The 20,752-nt window shown below is 49.1% G+C and overlaps 1 protein-coding gene across 1 annotated transcript; it reads right to left on the reverse strand.

The window, feature by feature from the left end:
* Positions 1–2,597: 2,597 nt before the first annotated feature.
* LOC122380289 (peroxiredoxin-2E-1, chloroplastic-like) lies at positions 2,598–15,982 on the reverse strand. The gene is made up of 4 exons (XM_043363335.1): positions 15,819–15,982; positions 8,790–8,938; positions 8,319–8,453; positions 2,598–2,678 (listed from the first exon to the last, which is right to left on the reverse strand). Exons 2-4 carry the CDS (start codon positions 8,928–8,930, stop codon positions 2,598–2,600), a joined length of 357 nt encoding a protein of 118 aa, XP_043219270.1. The 5' UTR covers positions 8,931–8,938; positions 15,819–15,982.
* Between the last annotated feature and the right edge of the window lie 4,770 nt (positions 15,983–20,752).

The raw sequence follows: 20,752 nt of genomic DNA on the forward strand, positions 1-20,752 counted from the left end.
CAGTGCACGGAGGATGGAGCATGACGGGAGGAGCGCGACGGGCAGCAGCTGAGGGAAGATCCAGTACGACAGTGATCGAGAGCTAGATCGAGGAAAGTGCACGCTCTCAGCCATCGACAACGGACAAACTGCTATCATCATCGACCTCTCGGTGACCGGCTTGGTCAACAACGCCGTTCAAGTAAGAATTGCCACAGAAAGGAAGTCTGCTCAATCCTTGCCAACATGCAATCATTCAGCTCCCGTCCCTCATATATTCACTCCGTGATTTGCACCAACCGGCTGATGGTTCAGGGCTACCTTTCTCGGGCTGAGCGTGAGGATTAGGCGTAACGGCAACACCATGTAAGCTTCTTTTTTTAGGGGGGGGGGGGGCAAAGCGTTGATTGGGTAAATTTATTGGGTGTCTCAATAGGACTCGGGACTCAGTTTTTAGTTGAATCACTGTCGAATCATTGCGTCAGGGCTGGTCGGAATGACGAATTATGTTGCGCGATGGAAAGGTTTGTTGCGCGGGTGTATAGATTTGGGTAACCGATAGCGCGATGTTATTTTTTGTTTTGGAACAAAATCGAAGCGAGGGTGCGTCTGGTAAATCATGAGGTTTGCGCTTGAATTTGGTTTATTTTACTCTGAGGTGTATTGCGTGAATAAAACCCTGAAAGTTTAGCGGCATGCGTGTAAGAAGGATCAGGAGTGATGCCCAGGGCGATAAGGGCGACATTTACCTAACAGGCGTGAATACCTAGCCAAAACTGAGCGCGTACGGGGAAACATCGAAATGGACCACCTCTTGACAATTTGTCTTATACTCCAATCTCTCTCGCTCTCGCTCTCGCTCTCTCTCTCTCTCTCTCTCTCTCTCTCTCTCTCTCTCTCTCTCTCTCTCTCTCTCTCTCTCTCTCTCTCTCTCTCTCTCTCTCTCTCTCTCTCTCCCTCTCTTTCTCTCGCTCTCTCTCTCTCTCTCTCTCTCTCTTCCTCTCTCTCTATCTCCCACTCTCTCTCCCACTCTCACTCCCTCTCTCCCCTCCCTCTCTCCCTCTCTCTCTCTCTCTCTCTCTCTCTCTCTCTCTCTCTCTCTCTCTCTCTCTCTCCCTCTCTAGGTTGTATTCACTATCTTGTCCCCAATGATTGGGCCACATATCGACGCAACTAGCCTAAACCATACTACAACACAGTAAGTTAGTGACCTAGACAATTCAACTAGCCGGAGAGAGGCTGGTTCGAGCCAGGCCCCTGTGCCTGTTTTGACTCTGCTGACGCCGTCGACCACTGCGAGATGAAAAATGAGTATTCCGTGGCTCGATGAATTCTACTGCGTATTCCCATGAAGTATAGCAAAGGCACCGAGCGGCTAGCCGTCCGTGTCGACCGGACTTTGAAGGGCTAGGGCTAATATGTAAGAGTGTAAGAGCGATAAACGAGGGCAAGGTTGCCGAGTTATGATGTCGCGGAGTGGCTCCGCCGAGGTGTTCAGAAGAAACACAGAGTTATGGTTTCGCGGAGCGGCTCCGCCGAGAGTATTATCATTTAGAAACTTATCCCTCAACCGAAGCACCAACCGGACCACCCACAACACCGAGTCAACAGACCGGCAGAGGTGTGTACAACGCGTTGTTTCCTTTGAGCATGGGCGAAATTATCCGCACTGTGGCAGTGCGCGCGAGCGAGAGAGAGGTGGTCGATGGAAATGTAGAGTTGTTATGCGGAGGGCTCCGCCGAGAGTATTATCATTTAGGAACTTATCCCTCAACTGAGGCACAACCGGACCACCCACAACACCGAGTCGACAGACCGGCAGAGGTGCGTACAACCGTTGTTTCCTTTGAGCTTGGGCGAAATTATCCGCACTGTGGCAGTGCGCGCGAGCGAGAGAGAGAGGTAGTCGATGGAAATGTATGCACTGTAGCAGTGCACGTGATTGAAGAGCAGGCAGTGGCCGGGAGCGCATGAGAAACGTAGCTTCAACGGAAGAGAGTAATAACGTAAATGGGGTCAGAAGGACACCCAGTGCCAATTTGCTTAGAATTCAGGGACTTAAAGGGGTTAACACCTCATTATACGCACATAAGTACCAAACAGGGTATGAACTCACCTCAGGAGATAACCATGCAAATTCCAGCGCCACTGGGGGGATTAGATGGAAACGGGGGGGTCGGTTTGTCTAGCCGAATGTTCTTCGTAGATGTACGCATGATCGAATAAATGGTGCGCGTGCGGATGAAAGGGAGTAACGAATGGTTATATTAAGGACCAGTGGGAGCTAGACACTCATGCTCGAATTGCAATTTATTTCTCTGATGGGATAGATCCCTTGGCATCGAACGGATACGAGATGGGAACATGGGAGGGCCCTGCCCTGGGACTTAAAGCTAAGCAATTCCATTCAGCCGGCGACAATCCCATTCCCTCCAAATTGAGCCCATTCCTTCCCGAGCAGTGAAGACTATATGTTGTAAGGAAATTGCAAGCCTCTCAAATAAATTTGTACTGCACGACGGCGGAGCTGGTGCCAAGTGGGAATCGGACAGGCGTTAAAGAGGAGACGGTCCACCTGCCCACCCGGTGTCGTCCTCCGAGGCGGACGATCACACCGCTTACAGCCACACGTCACTCACACGGCACACGTGCACCGCCAAGCCGCCCAGCAGCACCGCTAGATAGTCAGGCAGGTGAGTCTGAGAATAGAGAACAGGGATGTCAAGGGCCGTACCAGTGGAGTGGGGATGAGGGATATTGAGAGGGTTCATGCAGCGCCAGGTGAGCGGCACACTTGTGAGTTTCTGACAATCACGGCTGCTATATCACTATCTTCCTACAACGGCGACTACACACTCCTACCGTAGCACAGTCATGGCTGCAGCTCCCCACGTTCCAATGAGTTAAGGCCGCGTTTAGCCCCGGCCGCAGCTGCAGCTGTTGGTCTCATTGGTTCGAGTGATGGAGCATCTGCACTCCCCTCCGCTCCCCCAGCTGCACGTCCGGCCTTGGAGGGCTATTCGACTGGGCTCTCCGACCCCAAAGTGTTTCTCACACGAACATGAAGTCAAAGCCAAGAGTGGTAGCCAAACGATAAAACTCATCGCCCTGACAAAGCGCAAATTACCGAACAGGTTTAGATGTCGCCTCGACGAAAAAATGCGCGAGAGTCCTCTTCACATGATTGAAGCCAAACAAGCCAAACGCCAACGCGCTGTCACTGCCGTTTGAGCCACTTTGAGCTGTCACCACTCACTACCAACGCAAAAAGCAACAGATGGTCACCATGCCAACGAGAACAGTGCCTCTTCGGCCTGCCGGGCTCGGTCGATAGGTGGTACTCCATACAACGGTGATAGTGCGCGGCTGTCCACGCTCCCATACGCCACTCTTTAGATCAAACATGGGGGGGGGGGGCAACTAATGGCGGCAATCCAGTGCGCCAGGCAGGGAGGGGGCCCGCCCGCCGGGGCCTGTCACTATGGGCTGCCCAGACTCAGCCGCAATGGCACGGTGCCAGCGACGCCAGTGAATGGCACAGGACAGGATGCCAAAAAGGCCGGCGTGAAAACCTGTCCCACATGACACAGCATGCGGCTGCGGCAGCGGCGGTCAGGTAGTTATTGGAGAAAGCATGCAATTATGCTAAACAATATTTTTGTCGAATAAAGCACAAAGTGTAGCGAATATTAGAACATCTTCAATATTTCTCCATCCGGTGACGCCGAAGATAGTGGTTGCTAAACTCGGTAGCCGGTACTTTTTGCAGCTTCCGTCCCGCTACTGTGGTTAAACCAATGACAGTTCAGTGTTGCAACATTCAACGATATCGCCATGTTTTCGCGTAGTCTCGTCACTCCACCAGTGCAGTGTGCAGCGGTACAAGGAAAATCCGCAGAATGTCACCACCGAGCGGATGCAGAGAGCTCCAACCGCAGTCACTATCGTACCGCAAATATTTGCAACGGTAATGGTCAAAATAAAAGTAAAAAAGTTAACTAGGCCAAGATAGTGATCACCACAATAAATTGCGGCAACGAAAAAAGAGCCTCTACATACACAAGATTACTTTACATACAGACTACATCTAAGTGCACAATGCACATACAAGCTATCAACTCTCATCCATGCTACGGCGTAAGCACCCTTGTTACATGCTTTGGATAGCATCCCGACCACCAACGGCACAATATGTAAGGATACGCTGCATCAATTCTTAAAGCTTCGGATACAGGTGTGATGTAGCTCGGTACGATCCAATAAAAGGCCAGACGGAGCAGAGTTACGTGGGGTTACGTACCGGATCACTGCGCTCAGGTGTGGAGAGTTCACTATCTGAGTCACGCCACAGACTCAGTGGTGGAATAGAAATGAGAGCGAGTCCCAAAGCGTTCCAAAAAGCAGTGAGCAGCTAGCACAAGGATAACTTTCCGAGGGAGCAACTCAGCATTGATTGGGAGTTTAACGTGTCAACTTGTATTGCTATCAAAGCACCTTTCTGAGATTCTGTGATATGCCAGTGGCTCGGAAGTTCCGCAAAGTTGTCGCGATATTTGATGCTACTATTGTCCAAAGCTGGCCTGTTACATGCTGAGTTGTCATGGCGACACCCCACCGTAGCTAGGCAACGCTCCAAACACGATAATTAATCCGCTTTCAACTATGACAGGGACGTGAATGCATCTCAGTTAGTCCAGCAGCGTGACGCAAGTAATATCCCAATAACGTTAGTTTCCCGATAACTTGTCTCATTTCGCTATTGATCGACATCTCAGCCGACCACCGGCGGAGACGGAAACACTATCGATAGCGACAAACATCCGATGATCACCATAAACGCAGCAACCAGAACACGGAACAATGTCGAACGTTCGAAAATTACGTCCATTCCAGTGATGGAATAATTCAACAGCTCAATCACAAGAGCGCTGCGCCAAGTCGGAGCAAAACGCGGCATTAAAGCATAGCAACTGAACATTGACCAACAGGCAACAATATTGAGGCACCACCACTTGGCTTGGTCGGTGACGTGACTGTGAAGGTCCCTTGCACTACGCGAGTTCTGTGACCCCAGGTCAGACGGGAAACTAGCATTAACCTTCCAGGCGGTGGGGGGGGCATTTTTTGCCCCCCTTTAGTTTTTTCGATATATCTCAAGAACCGCTGCGCCGATCGTCACCAAACTTTCAGTACCCTCCCGGGAGCAGCTAGCGCACATAATGACCAAAAATTTTTTCCAAAGGCTATGATAGGTTGGCCGCTAATGACGTCAGAGTGACGTCATTTTTGCCATTTTTACCCAAAAAAAGGTTTCGCGGGAAGAGCTGTCAGGCCTACAGCTTTAGAGATACAGAAAAATGTTTTTGATATAAAAGGTGTGGAATCAAAAGGGCTACAAAACTGCTATTTCGTTTTTTCGATTTTTTTTTTAATTTTGACCCCAAAAATAAAAAATAGATTTTTTGAATGTAATAGCCAAAAAATCCAAAAAGTTTTTTGAATTTCGAAAAAAAACCGGAATATATGTGATAGTCCCTACCGCCTTCTATCTACATACCAAATTTGAGATCGATACCTCTTTTTTTGGCCAGGTTATAGCGAAAAAACTGTTCAAAATTGATGACTTCAAATTTTCAAACTCAATTTTTAGCAATTCCAGACCTCGCAGCGCAAAACAAAGACCCCCATTAGACTCCCCGTGACGAGCTGCATCGAATCGATACCCATTTTATGCAAAAATACCAACTTTGAAATTTGACCTTTTTTTACCTGACCTTGACCTGACCTCCACCAGAAAGTGACCTCAACCGTACCTGATGGTCTTATAACCAACACCATTGAGTTGGAAATGAAAAACTGGCCATAAAACATGCATCACATAACCTTAGTAAAGTTGGGCTCATGTGGTGACCCTTGGTGACCTTTGGTGACCTGACCTGTGACCTGACCTGGTATGACCAGTGACCTCTAATAGCAACATATGTACTAGACAACTGACGCCTTATCGCTGATTTTCGACAAAATGCGTTTTACTCGGTGTTATAGCGCTTTCCCTAGAAGCCCCGTGAACGGTGAAACATTTTATCTTTGACCTGACCTGTGACGTCATCGGTGACCCCGAGGTCAATGAAATTTGGTTTCCTTCATCAAATGTGACAGGGCTATCAAACGCCGTTTGAATTTTCCGGATCCGTCCAGTAGTTTCGGAGATACGGGGGGGGGGGGCAAAAAATGCCCCCCCCCTCACCGCGCGGAAGGTGGCTAGTAGGCCCACCGCCTGCCGGGTTAATCACCCAACGTCCCGCATAACAGCCTCTGCACCAGGAGGGACAGTCTTTGCGCCCGGCGGGAAAATTACCTGCAAAAGATGGAACAGTCTCTGCAGTTTGCACCCAGCGGTGGTCTGTACCCGGAGGGAAGACTTCATGCCCCCGTTGGGAGGGCATGTATAGCAGGGCCTCCTCTAAGGAATTTTCACTGGGGGGGGCCAGAGGCTCAGAAGCCAAACCTAGGGTACCCCAAATCCGGTTTTCTCATCGGATTTAGGCCACTTATTTTCCGTCACAGCCCTGATGCCATGATTTTTATTTTTATTTTGAAAAAAATAATAATAAAGAAATAGCAGGCAACCTGACCCTATACCGGTGGATACAGACCGGCACGGGCATGGTGACATTTGGGGGTAAATATCCCCCGCAGCGTCCGAAATCGACGAAAATTTTCGGCTTTTCGAAAACGAAACACAATGCCTTTATTAAAAAAGGTATTAAACGGCACAGCAGTGTGTAAGGAATCTAACCGACCGCAGAAAGTGTGAGGGCTTAGGTATCGATTTCCCAAATGCTAGAAACCAACAGCTACCTGCCTAAAAACAGCTCACCATCCTTAAAAGCTAATTACCTGAAAATGACTCAAGAACCAGGTCAGAGGTAAATGAGAATGAGGGTCAGGGAAGAGGGTAATAACATTTTCAGGAAATGTGTAGAATTAAAGTAATAACGAGGATACCTACTATAAAATTTGTCACGCTGGGCCACTTTTTACGCGAGTTATTCGCGAAAGACCTAGGGGTGGGGTCTATTTTCTCGACGTGATTTGCTTAACTGCTTGGCCCCCCAGTGACGCGATTTCAGCTCCACTAGGGGGGGGGCAGCGGCATCACTGGGGGGGGGGGGCGGCCCCCCAGTTAACATGTTAGAGGAGGCCCTGGCCTGTAGTCAGCGGTGGTCTAAGTCCGGCGGGACAGGTCTATCCAACCGGTGATATCACCCCTGCACCCAGCGGAACCGAGCTAGTTATCCACGACAGAGCCGGTGAACCCCGGGCCGCGTCCCAACACGTCACGCCGGATCAGGTGCAGCAAAGCACAAACTAGCTAGGGATTCCCTGAGTTCCGTCACCCTGCCGCCGACAGACCGGCAGCAACGCTCAGACCCAATGACTCAGCACTCTCCCTCTCCCCTACAAGAGGGGGAAGCGAACTGAAAGGGACTCGACAAAAACACTGGACGCCCCACCAGCCTAGCCGGCGAGGCGGAAGGCACGTCTGCACCCGCCGCCTGGTGACATTGAGCGGAGCCTGGGGCCGTGGGGTGAGCAGTGACGCGGTGCAGCTGGGGAGTGACGCCACTCAAACGACTGGAACGGACCGTCGGCACGACTCGCCGACAGCAGACCGTGGGACTACCAATGGGGCAGAGCAAACACTCGACTGGGACACTGTGGACTCGCGAAACCGACCCACAGTTGGCAAACACGGCGGCGTCTTTCAGGATACCGTTTAGGTGATTGGCGCTATGCGAGTGATTGGCGGTGTAGCTCTACTGAGAACCTAATGACGTTTGATTAGGTTGTTTACTGCGACACAGCGTCAAACATTGCACCATAAACATGGTGCGACATGGCCCTGAGTACACCACAGTGCAAACGGATTTCAAGAAGACCACATGTATGATTCATGAGCTGCTTTATGGTAGTCATCGGAGCAGCTGTAGTGAAAGGCATGCAGCCTAGACAGCAGCACATTTGCAACACTCAAAAGTACTGCAAATTTATACCTTGTTAAGTCTTCAGCTCAACACTGGCTTGTCATTCGTCTTTGCTTAGCCGAAAAAAAACGAATGTCTTTGCTAGGACAATCCTGAAAATTGACAATGTAGTACTTTTTACAACGGGGTATCTTACAAAACAAGAGCTTTACAACGGAGTTTTCAGTATGATTATCTTCTCCATCGAACGCTAATATCGACATCGAGTCTCACAAACCCAGCAGGCACAAAGCCCAAACCGCAGCCTTCCAGACCGATAAACACCGTCAGTGACTGCCCCCTAATCCGTACCTGGGAGCATGCCGGTGTGAAGGCGCCCGGCACGCCGATCAGGATGACCCGCTTGCCCTTGCAGAGGTCACTGGTCTTCACGCTGTTGGCCGGCGAGTCCTCGAAGAGGGTGGCCTCAGGCAGCTTGTCTCCGACCTGTGAGGGACAGCGAACGAGGTTAAACAGAGTCAGCACCATCAAGGTGAGTATATCCACTCATTGACTAAATGACAACCCAATGATCTATCGCATCAGTCGCGGTTTGACGCGGCTGCATACAAACTGTCCGCAGTTTATTTCGTAGATGTTTTCCTCCAATCCCACCGATCACAGAAATAACCTTGATAAGATGCCGGGATAGATATCAATAATTATTTCCGGAGTATCACACATAAATAAACTAAAATAATACTAAATACACACTACCCCCCCCCCCCACACACACATATCATAACCCACCCAACCCGTCTCATCCACAGCCCACACCGGTACCTTGATCATGGCGAGCGGCGTTGATGTGGCGAGCGAGCGGGACGGAGCACGACCGACACAGGCGGAGGCTGGCGACGGAGTGAGCGAGAGCGCCAGCCGCCGGCCGGCCCACTGGCTCCAGCGCAGACATGGGGCGCGCATCGTCACCGCTGTGGGCGGAGAGGACGGGCGGGCGGTCACGGACAGGCCGGTGCAGAGGCATGGGGGAGCGGGCGGTGTTGTTCGGAAGCATAGTATCGCAAATGTTCTCGTAAAAGATTTGAAGATCTACATGTTGTACTGTTAGGAGAGCAGCCTTCAAATCATTTGCTACCTACACTTAGTCGCAAAAATCAATATTCGCATATTTGATGAATTGAAGTCGCTATTTTATCCTAAAATCTCCGTAGGTAAGAAGTTATGTTACCTACTCAACACTCATTTCACTTCAATCAACTGCTCATTCTATTCGATAATCTTAACTCTGAGGACCCTGTGGCCAATGGTTTGTCAATGCTGTAAAGCTCTTACCAGGCAGCCCAGACGAACCCGGAAGAAATAAGACGGGGAAAAATAGAAAGAGGCAGTCACGAAATTGCTCTCAAACTAACGCAGTCATCGCACTCACAAAACGCATCGTGATTGCGAGGCGGAACCGCGGCGTTAACGAATACGAGCTCGCACATCATCGTGACTTGGATTCCAGTCTGTCATCCAGTCACCGAGCAGTCCAAACGCGCTTGTCGGGCCCTCCGACCACAAGCTGGCCAGAATGAATCAAAAGCAGGGCAATGAATATGCATGGCACGTGATAAAGTTGCAGATGCAGCGGCGTACGATTGCGTCAGCATACGGCGGTAGACGGCCGGTGTTGAAATGTTCCCAGTCTAACCAATCGACCAGTCAGAGCGGCTCTGTTTCTGCCCTGAAGTCGGGTATATTCACAGGCTGAGTAGCGACATGGGGACGTGACATCGGGTCACGGGTGGATTACCATCAGAAATCAAACTCCGCGGCTGCATCGCTCTATGCGAGACATTCATTCTCGAACCGCACATTCTTTGTAAAAAAGAGTATATTGTATGATTTTGATCCCTTATGTCTGATGGTAACGTCACATAACAACAACGATCCCCATTATCGTCGCTATGGGGGGGGGGGGGGGACAAGCGAGGCAACTTGCTCCCCCCCCCCCAGCCTCTGACCGGGCACCCACTGAGATTGATGCAATTGCAGACTCGATGATATTTCGAGGATCGAAGTCTCGAGGATCGAAGTCGGGGAAAATGGGAGCAGCTTTCTGAAAATGGATGTGGAGTCGGAATAGGTCGGCGTCGATAGTTCTAGCCAGAGTCAGAGCCACAGACGTTAAAATTTTCAAGATTTCTACTCGAGACTCAGAAATATCAATCAATGTTGATTCAATCCATTTCTATGGTGGTTCATTAATTATCAGAATGAGGATGAGATTGAGAGGACAAGACAACACAAGACAAGAGAGGAGAGAGAAGAGAGAAGAAAAGGGGAGGGGAGGGGAGGGGAGGGGAGGGGAGAGAGAGAGAGAGAGAGAGAGAGAGAGAGAGAGAGAGAGAGAGAGAGAGAGAGGGAGAGAGAGAGAGAGGGAGGGGGAGAGAGAGAGAGAGAGAGGGAGAGAGAGAGGGAGAGAGAGAGAGAGAGAGAGAGAGAGAGAGAGAGAGAGAGAGAGAGAGAGAGAGAGAGAGAGAGAGAGAAAGAGAGAGAAGGGGAGAGGGATGATTCTGATCCTCTCCACTTTCCTCACTCTATCTCTCTCTGGTGAAAATCTCTTCCTCTCATTCTCTCCTCTGTCTCTTAATTCTCTTCTCTGTTTCAGTTTCTCTCCTCCCTCTTGCTACCTTTGTCCATAAACAAGCTCTTGCTCTCTTTCTGTGTAGACGTAGAGTGTAGACTCTTGCCATCTTTCTCCATCCCTCTTGGTATCATTCGCTATCCACTCTTGCCATCTCCATCCATCCCTCGGCTCTTGATATCATTCTCCATCCCCTCTTGCTCTTGCTCTTGCTCTTGCCCTCTTTCTCTCCATATCTGACCCTCTCTGTTTCTCCCTTCAATCGCCCCCAGGCATTAATGCCTCATTCTTGACTTGCGGATCAGAATAAAGCCCAGATGACTCGTAACTGGGTCTTCCTAGTCCGCAGAGGGTAGAACTGTACCAACAACTCACAAGCCAGATTGTAATGATATTCACCATGCCCTAATAGTACCGAAATGATAATGGATATGAATTACCCATTTTTTCAAAAGACACACCTTGTCACCTATGTGATGCTTCAGCTTGAGCTAGTGCATGCAAGAGAAAGATTGACCATGTTGATGTGTGACAAGCAATTGTAATGGCCTTGTCAGCTCAGTGAATGGTACATTGTTGAAAATCTTTTTTTTTTGCAACAAGGAAAATGTATGCTGCATCTTCAGCAGGCACTGATAGAGCACAGGTAGGGGAGAGCGGGGCCAGTTGAACCACTTTTTATATATTGACATGCACAGCGAGATCTAGTTGTCATATCGAAAAATGCACAATACCATGAAAAAATATGTTCTTTTGGCTTTGTTTTAAGATATGTAAAATTATGTTTCAAACATATTTTGCTGCCAAACGCATGCTTATAAAACAGCTCTACGCCCGTTTCAAATGACCCCGATGCGAGGGTCAATTGAACCAGCCCATGGGGTCAATTGCACCTATCCTTAACAATGGGATGCAGGGATGCGGAGCCGTGGAAATTTCAGACAGCTTCGGCTCCGGCTCCGGCTTCGGAGAAATACAATCGGCTCCGGCTCCGGCTATGGCTCCGGGTGAAATGTCATGGCGGCTCCGTTTCCGGCTCCGGCTCCTAGCAAAAATGTGCCGGCTCCGGCGGCTCCGGCTCCGGCTCCGCACCCCTGATGGGATGTTTTCCTCTTTAAGGCCACTTTCTTACGGATATATTTTGTCCGGTTTACTTTTCCAAATGCTACATTCAATAGGTCGTTGGGAAGCTAAAAGTGCAAAGTTCCTCATAATAGGTGACATAAAGTACATAGACTATGGTAAAATGGGTGGATGAGGAAAATGAGAAATATCTCAGGCTATAGTGTGCTTTCAAGCAAAAGGCTGGAGAAAAGGAGTTAAAAATTGAGCCCTATTAAACTACTATTTCAGTTTAAAAGCTCATTTCAAAGGTGGACTATTTCCTTTAATGTTTACAGCCTCTGAACAATAACCATTGCAAAGGTCACCGGGGTCCATTGAAACGGCCTGTGGCCCTGTTTCAACTGACCCTCAGAGAAGCGTTTCAATTGACCCCATCCGCTCCCGCCATCTCGCACGCGCCGTAAAGCACATGTCAAACGAGCTGGAGGGACGGCATCATGCTGAATGAAGGGCCAAATAACGTGTTATTCCGGAGCCAGGAGTTCTTCTTTCAGCAAACAAAGGTATATGAGATATCACAAAATATTCATAAAAACGATTTCTCCCAAACGCCCCTCAAAAACACAAAAACAAGTGTCAAATCAAAATTACCGTCCGTTTGCCGCCCAAACGCCGTTGACAAAGGAAGTGGTCGAGCGCGGATGCGCAGTGGTGTCGGCAACGCCATATGTTGCATACCGTTGAAAATAAAGCCATGTTTCATCTGACCCCGTGTTTCAACTGGCCCCGCTCTCCCCTACCCGATTCAAACCCTGCTCATGGGATGGATATACAGCAGCTGGCGAGACCTGTCGGACACTCTGCAGCTGTGCAGCCCACTCCTCCTGCCAGGGGGTCAGCCGGCTCTGGAACAAGTAACACAACACCCACCAACAGGAGGACAGCTCTGCTGTGGTGGACACTCATCAGCCTGAAAACCAGAATGGCACTGCCAAGTGCCAGAGAGCCAGTTCGGCAAGACTGACTAGATAAAGTAAATGGAGCCTGGAGCCAGAGGAAAAAGACCGTCAGAAATCTTCGTGTGCTCTATACAAACACAGACCAGTTCATAAATAAGAGGGACGAGCTAAGCATGAGGATTTGTGGAGAGGAGCCAGATGTGATGCTGCTCACTGAGACCCTTCCAAAAGCTCAGAGACTGCCTATTGCCCCATCACTGCTGCACATTCCAGGATACCTGTTATTCACCAACTTCAATCCAGGTATGATGGACCTGGGCAACTCTGGATTACGAGGTATCTGTGTGTATGTAGCACAGCATCTGAGCGTCTCTGAGGTAGTCTTTGACAAATCAATGATTGAAGATGTTTGGGTTGGATTGAAGCTACAAGGAACAGATCACTTGTTGATAGGCTGCATCTACCGAAGCCCGTCTGGATCCCAAGAAGAAAGCATTGAAATGCTGGAGCAGCTGATTCACCAAGCAGCTGTAGCCCCCTTCTCACACCTTGTCATCGTTGGCGACTTCAATCTTCCTGGCATTGACTGGGACACTGGTGCATCTACTTCAGCCACGCACTCCTTTGTAGAGACGATCCAGGATTGTTACCTGTTCCAACACGTTACCCAGCCCACACGTTACAGGCTTGGAGAGAGGCCAAGTACTCTGGACTTAGTCTTTACCAATGAGGAGGGTATGGTTCGCAACCTTGAGTATGGCCCTGCCCTGGGTAGAAGTGATCATGTAATCCTTACCTTCACATTGATGTGCTACGCACCTGCGCCATCCTCGCTGCCACGCATGTATTCTCGCACCAACTATCGTTCACTGAGTAATGCGCTTGAATCGTGCAACTGGGCGGTGATGAGGAACATGACTACTCATGAAGCTCACACCTTCTTTAGTTCGTCAATCTGTGCAGCCATTGAGTCATGCTCCAGCATCAGAAAGAAGGCCTCTGAACACAACATATATATGAATCGCCATGCCCTCCAACTGAGGAAAAGGAAAAGGCTATTGTGGAGCACCTACTGCCGAAGCCACGATGAACTCGATCACGCCAGGTACGTCAGGTGTCGTAACGACCTGAGGAACATGACCAGAGCCCTCCGGAGACAACATGAGCAAAAGCTGGTACTGTCAATCAAAGATAACCCGAAGTGCTTCTGGCGGTACGCAAATTCACGCCTCAAGACCAAAAACGGCATCGGCGACCTAGAAGATGAGAATGGAGAAACGGTGTCTTCTGACAAGGCAAAAGCTAACGCCATGAACAGATACTTCAGTAGCGTCTTCGTCAAAGAAGCGTCAGACACCATGCCTGTCCTGGAGCGCCCTCATCACGGACCGCTTCTGGAGGACGTCGAAATCTCCCCGCTACGGGTACACACCAAGCTGGCAGCGCTGTGAGCACACAGCTCACCAGGACCCGATGGCCTTCACCCTCGCGTACTGAAGGAGAATGCAGCCGTCCTCTCCCACCCACTGAGCTGGATCTTCAGGAAATCGCTGGACTCCGGGGATGTCCCCCCAGAGTGGAAGATCGGCAACGTGACTCCGATATTCAAGAAAGGAGATCGCCGCCTGCCATCCAGCTACAGACCGGTCAGCCTGACATCCGTCTGTTGTAAGGTCCTCGAATCTGTCATCAGGGATGAGCTCCTGCACCATATGTCAGCAAACGGCCTGCTTCACAGATCTCAGCATGGTTTCCTGGCGAAGCGTTCGTGTAGCTCCCAATTGCTTGAGGCACTCGAAGACTGGACCACTGCCTTGGAGGACCGAACCCCGGTGGATGTGGTCTACCTAGATTTCGCTAAAGCATTTGACTCGGTGCCGCACAAACGTCTTCTCGAGAAGCTGAGGTCGTATGGTGTCGGAGGTAAACTTCTCACCTGGATACAGACCTTCCTAGTTGGCCGTCGTCAACGGGTGCTGATTCAGGGCTGCATCTCTGAATGGGCACCAGTCTCCAGCGGTATCCCCCAAGGTTCAGTGTTGGGACCGACGCTGTTCACAATATACGTCAACGACATGCCACTAGAAGTCTCAAGCAATATGAAGATGTTCGCGGATGACACGAAGCTATATAAGCCACTGACAAATCCATCCGAACGTGGTGCTGGTCTGCAGGGTGATCTGGACGCTCTGGCACGATGGTCCTCAAGGTGGCTGCTGCCGTTCAACGCAGGAAAGTGTAAGGTGATGCACATGGGCTCAAGAAACCCTGCACACGAATACCGGCTAAACGGGACGCCCATCGCCGTGGTAGACGAAGAAAGGGATCTGGGGATCATAATCGACTCTGAGCTGAAGTTTCACTCCCAAACGGCCGCGGCCGTTTCAAAAGCCTCGCAGCTGCTCGCGGTCATCAAGCGATCCTTCGCTCACATCGATGAGACGACCCTACCCTTGCTCTACAAGGCTCTCGTCCGCCCCTTTCTGGAGTTTGGGAACGCCATCTGGGGACCGTTCAGCAAAGGAGACCAGAAACGCTTAGAAAAGGTCCAGAGACGCGCCACGCGTATGGTGGAATCCATCAAGCACCTTCCCTACCCCAAGCGTCTGAAGCGTCTCCGACTACCGTCGTTGCTCTACCGCTGCAGGGGAGACATGCTGACGGTCTACCAGCTGTTCCACGGTGGAATCGATGTGCCGCCAACGACCTTCTTCACCAAGAACGAGACCGAGCTGACGAGAGGACACGGATGGAAGCTGCTCAAACCCCGAGCTGTGACTCTCGCCTGACGAAGCAGCTTCAGCGTCCGCATCATCAACGACTGGAACGCTCTACCTGCTGAGGTCGTATCGGCCGAAACACTCTCGACATTCAAGGCACGACTTGACCATCACTGGACCCACCTAATGTATGTCATGCCACAAACTTACGAGTCATGAATGTCTCCCCAAGTAACTCGGTGAGAACGGGACCTATAGGATTAGGCCAAGTGGGCTTTTCTATCCCGATGACCTTCAAGGTAAGGTAGGTATGAAATGATAACAGACAAGGCCATCCTCTACTCTCTAGATCATAGTAGGTAGCCATTGATCTGATTGTTTTGTCCATCCATCCATGTTGAAGTAATACCAATACTGCAACCAAGAATGCAACAATGCTAACGCGATCTTTTAAACGGGTATCACCGGGCAAACTCACTAGTTATGTTGTGAAGCTGAATAAATTAAAATATTTGAAATCTACAACAGGCCTTAGGGCAAACGCCTTGACTGAAATTAGCTCGAGCACTGATCTTGAAATAAACAATAACAACAAACAAGTCCACACTTCTTTTCGTTCAAGGAAATACTATAAGCTTATCTCTGTTTTCGAAACACGCCCGGGAGTATTATGACGTCACGAGTACCTGCGAACAGACCACAGGGCCCTGTTTCACCGGTGATAGCAGGGCCCTGTTTCACCGGTGATAGCAGCAAGCTACTATCAAATTGCGCGAGCTGACGTAATGTGATGACGTCATACTGCTGACGTAAGGGGCAATTCTGGCGCACGATTGCCGCAATATTGTTTTACGTCATCAACTAAATGTTCGAAGTTTACGTCCAAATTTTCCTTAAAACCAACTTTTTTTTAAATACGTCATATTAAAAAAATATATATTGAAAATAAATATACTATCATGACTGCATAAACTCTTACTTTTAGGCTCATACGTCACTTAATGCCGCCGCCAAGGTCGCGGCAATCGTGCGCCGGAACTACCCATTACGACAACAGTATGGCGTCACGACGACGTCAGCTCGCGAAACGTGATAGCAGCTTGCTGCTATCACCGGTGAAACAGGGCCCAGCACGCTGCTATCAAATTGCGCGAGCTGACGTAATGTGATGACGTCATACTGCTGACGTAAGGGGCAATTCTGGCGCACGATTGCCGCAATATTATTTTACGTCATCAGCTAAATGTTCGAAGTTAATGTCCAAATTTTTCCTAAACCCAACTTCTTTTAAATACATCATATTGAAAAAAATATATATCAAAAATATATATACTATCATGACTGCGTAAACTCTTACTTTTAGGCTCATACGTCACTTAATGCCGCCGCCAAGGTCGCGGCAATCGTGCGCCGGAACTACCCATTACGTCAACAGTATGGCGTCACGACATGACGTCAGCTCGCGAAACGTGATAGCAGCTTGCTGCTATCACCGGTGAAACAGGGCCCTGATGGACGCGGCAGGACAAAGCTTATGTCATTATCAACAAATTCTTCACATTATCATGTGGGTTTATCCATTAAAGGGATTATCAGGGTTTAAAAATTGAAAGGAATCGGCATAAATTTCCAATCAATGAACTCCCCAGACTCTGCCGATTCTAAAGATATGCATAAAATGTAAATCGGTACCAAAATTTGCGAGATATAGCCGTTTCAAAATTGACAAAATTGTACTTACTCACGCAAAACAAGTACTTGGGCGGCCAAGTTGGCCCATCGCTAAAATGTAAACAAAGAGCAGCCTTGGGAAATTTCGCCAAGGCCGCCGCACCGCACTGGCGATTTCCACAAGACGGGCCTTGTCTGTTTTGTTTTTGTCTGTTGTTTTTAGGGCCTTGCAACAAGATTTCAGTGCTTGGCATTGGATTTGGATATTAACAAATTGAAGATTTACTTTTCAATAAGACAGCAAGAGTTATCAACATTGCCAAAGTTATTATTTGGGTGTGATTTGAATAGCTTGTTTGCTGATCATCAAAATATTGATGTTAATATCATTTAAATGTCAACAATTTTCAAGGTTAATTTTGAGTGTTTTATTTCAATAAATTGAAATGTAAGTGCATCAGGCACAAGAGCTAAGTTTGAATCTGATTATTTTGTCAAGAGTGGTGAATCTAATGTAACGTCTTGCGAGAAAGCTTACCTGAGTGACTGAAGAAAGCGCTACAGTTTTTCAAGATCTATGTTGATCTGTTTTTCGAACAACAGGTCGTACAACATGATGTTGTGACATGACCTCTGTGCCCTGTACGTCTCCCCTGCTAGTGCTGCTGCAGCAGAGCCCCGCCTTCAACTATAGTTTGTTATGGGTGGGCTCTCCGTGAACGTCTTGGTGCGTTTCAACATATTGTTGCTGTGAAAGGACTGTACATGAAAAAATATGTAACTTGTATGTTTTTTATTGCCCTGGTACCTACTTAATGTATATTTTTGTTGTTTATGAGTGATAAATGAATATATTTTGAGGAAAATTGAGGCATTTCAGTTTTAGTTTGTGGAACAGAACAGAAGAAGCTGTTGAGTGCAGATCATGCTTCATTTGAGAGAATCATCCTCAGTTATCTACATATAAGCATACTTTGTAAGCTCCTTGCATTTTGCCAGCTTCTACTTGCTAGTCAAAGTTGTAAGAAGGGTTAGGGAGAACAATTGGTACACATGCCACCATGTGCAATCACCAAACGAATGAACGTGAGGGCCAAGTCCTTCACACAGCATGGATACTTATTGGTACTGCACTAATGTATAATGTTCATTATGTTCATATTAGCAACTCACCCAGGCAGCCTGCCTTGTGGTATTTCTGAGTTTAAGATTTTGTAAGACTCACACTAATCAATAAGGTAAATTATATTGATATGTATGGATGAACAATGTGCAAAGGGGTCGCACGTGCCTGCTCAGTGCTCAGCCATGGATGCACGTTCCTTCTCAACAATGGGCGTGCTTGCAGACATCTCCATGGACGAGCAATGTGCAAGGGGGGGGGGCGTGCCTCCGCGGCCGCCTGTTGGCTCAGCCGCTGCTGCTGCTTGGCGCCGCTGCTGAGCGCTGCCGGAGACGCCGCTCGCTGCCGGAGCTGCCGGAACAGTCACCGGAGCTGCCGCCCGCTGCCGGAGCTGCGGGAGCCGGGCCCGCCGCCCATCTGTCAGGACCGCCGACGGCAGCACGCCCGTCTGTCATGGTCTGTCAGTGCCGGCAGTGGACGCGCGCGGGTGCGGGCCGGGTACGGACGCGCGCGGGTGCGCGCCAGGTACGGGTGCGCGCCGGCTATGGACGCGCGCGCGCTTGCGTACCGACGATGGGCGCGCGCGCGTGTATGCCGACCATGGCTGCCGCCCGCTGCCGGAGCTGCGGGAGCCGGGCCCGCCGCCCATCTGTCAGGACCGCCGACGGCAGCACGCCCGTCGGTCAGGGTCTGTCAGTGCCGGCTGTGGACGCGCGCGGGTGCGCGCCGGGTACGGACGCGGCGTTTTCGCCGGGTAAGGACGCGGCGCGCGCGCCGGCTATGGACGCGCGCGCGCTTGCGTGCCGACGATGGGCGCGCGCGCGCGTGCATGCCGGCCATGGCCGCGCTCGTGCGCCCCAGCCATGGACGCGCGCTAATGCGCGCCGGCGATTGGCACGCAAGTGCCTGCTCGGCAATGGATGAGCGACGACCGTGCCTTCTCGGAAATGAGTATACATGCAGACATCTTCATGGATGGACGCTTTCAATATGTTCAATGTGTTGAGACGGATCTGAGTAAATTGAAGAGAAACTAGGATAGTTTTAGTCCTGCTCAACTGGTTCTGCCAATAAGTACAAACACCACCTTGCTGCCAACTGCTTACCAAATACCGCATCTGTTGTACCCTTGCATGATGCATATGTACATACAGAAACAATTACAGTCTGTTGAAATCTGAAAACATGCACTGCTGAGCACTGTGGATGAATCTGTATGAACCGTGTGGCCCAGCGAAACCTTCTGCCCCAGGTTATAATTGACAGTGAATTAGGAATAAATCCTTGCGAAGAGAAAATAGATGATTGTGCCTTAGATGAGCATAATGAAGAAGCGTTCCTGAAGTTGAGTTAGTGGCTTTCCATCATCCATGCCAGATGGCCAAAACACACCATTTCAATACTGTCCCAAAAATATATTTCAAAACACTTTTTGCATGGCTATACACACCAGCTTACTCGGTCACCACACTCAAACCAAGGCCATATAAGGGTAGTAGTATAGCAGGCGTCACACTTGTTTTGTGTGACACCTGCTTTATGACTACCCATATAAGTAGACTCAAACACAGTCTACTGATACAAATGTCACTGGTCTCAAGTCTGTGCTCAATGCACCAGCTGTACACTACTCACAATACGTAAGGACTCAACGTCAGCCACCAATTTTCTACATCAAATTCACATTAGGTTTTCAAAGTAACAATGTATGTGCCACTTCTGTACTTTGTGCTACAAACACAGAATAAATGATATCAGTCAGCAATGCATTGCTCATTGTCAGCCAAAGTCTGCAAAGTCAGTCTGCAGGCTTTGCAAGTAAGTGCAAAGTCTGCGGAGATCAGTTGCTTTACACACCACCAATATCATGCTGCAATGTGCTCAAAACATGCCCATACACCAACAACAAAGCACAACCATGAAGCACCACTGATAACACTTAACCTCAAAGCACACAACATGATAATTTATTTATTTTGAGTACCTACAGAAACAGAATGTCTCAAGGCCACTCGTGCTCACTCCGAAATCTGCCAGTCGCTCAGCCTTGAACATTGACATTATTTCATCTAAAATCAATTTTCTTCACTTGATCAAAGTTGATCTGCGTCATACATCTTACAACGGATGTCTCGAATTATTGGTAACGTTCAGCGCTTAGCATTAACATTACAAATGATAGGTAACTTTGATTCAACGTTCCATCCAAGCTTCTTCATTGCTGGAGCTATATCACTTTCAAGTTTAATTACTTGAACTAAGACATTCTTGAATTACACTCGGGATGAGCTTAGTTTGAAAGCACACAACACAATTTTGTAATTATTTTGATACCCACAGGATATCTAGAAGCTACACGCACTGGCTACAAAGCCCACAAGTCAAAGTCTTGAACATTCAAATATGAATAGGAACAGCTTTGTTTCGCACAGATTTCGCACATGGCGGGATGGCGCCATTCCGTCCAACTCATACAGCCTCAGAAATTACAACAACACACTCAACTTACGGAATATCCGTCAAACAAATCTTATTTACGACGACGCGAGCCAATAGACGCGTTTACATAGGGTTTGTTGCAAACTTATATCTCCGTCCGTGATATTGCAAAAGATGCC

The sequence above is a fragment of the Amphibalanus amphitrite genome, unplaced genomic scaffold (assembly GCF_019059575.1).
Source record: "Amphibalanus amphitrite isolate SeventyFive unplaced genomic scaffold, NRLGWU_Aamphi_draft 000094F_arrow, whole genome shotgun sequence".
NCBI lineage: Eukaryota > Metazoa > Arthropoda > Thecostraca > Balanomorpha > Balanidae > Amphibalanus > Amphibalanus amphitrite.

What these genes read in the sequence shown, in the direction of transcription:
- LOC122380289 (XM_043363335.1), bottom strand. Translation starts at nt 8,930, where the DNA reads ATGCGCGCCCCATGTCTGCGCTGGAGCCAGTGGGCCGGCCGGCGGCTG. An exon ending in CGCCGCTCGCCATGATCAAG is followed by an intron (nt 8,454 to 8,789) that starts GTACCGGTGTGG and finishes TGTCCCTCACAG; the next exon opens with GTCGGAGACAAGCTGCCTGA. An exon ending in TCACACCGGCATGCTCCCAG is followed by an intron (nt 2,679 to 8,318) that starts GTACGGATTAGG and finishes CTCTATTCTCAG; the next exon opens with ACTCACCTGCCTGACTATCT.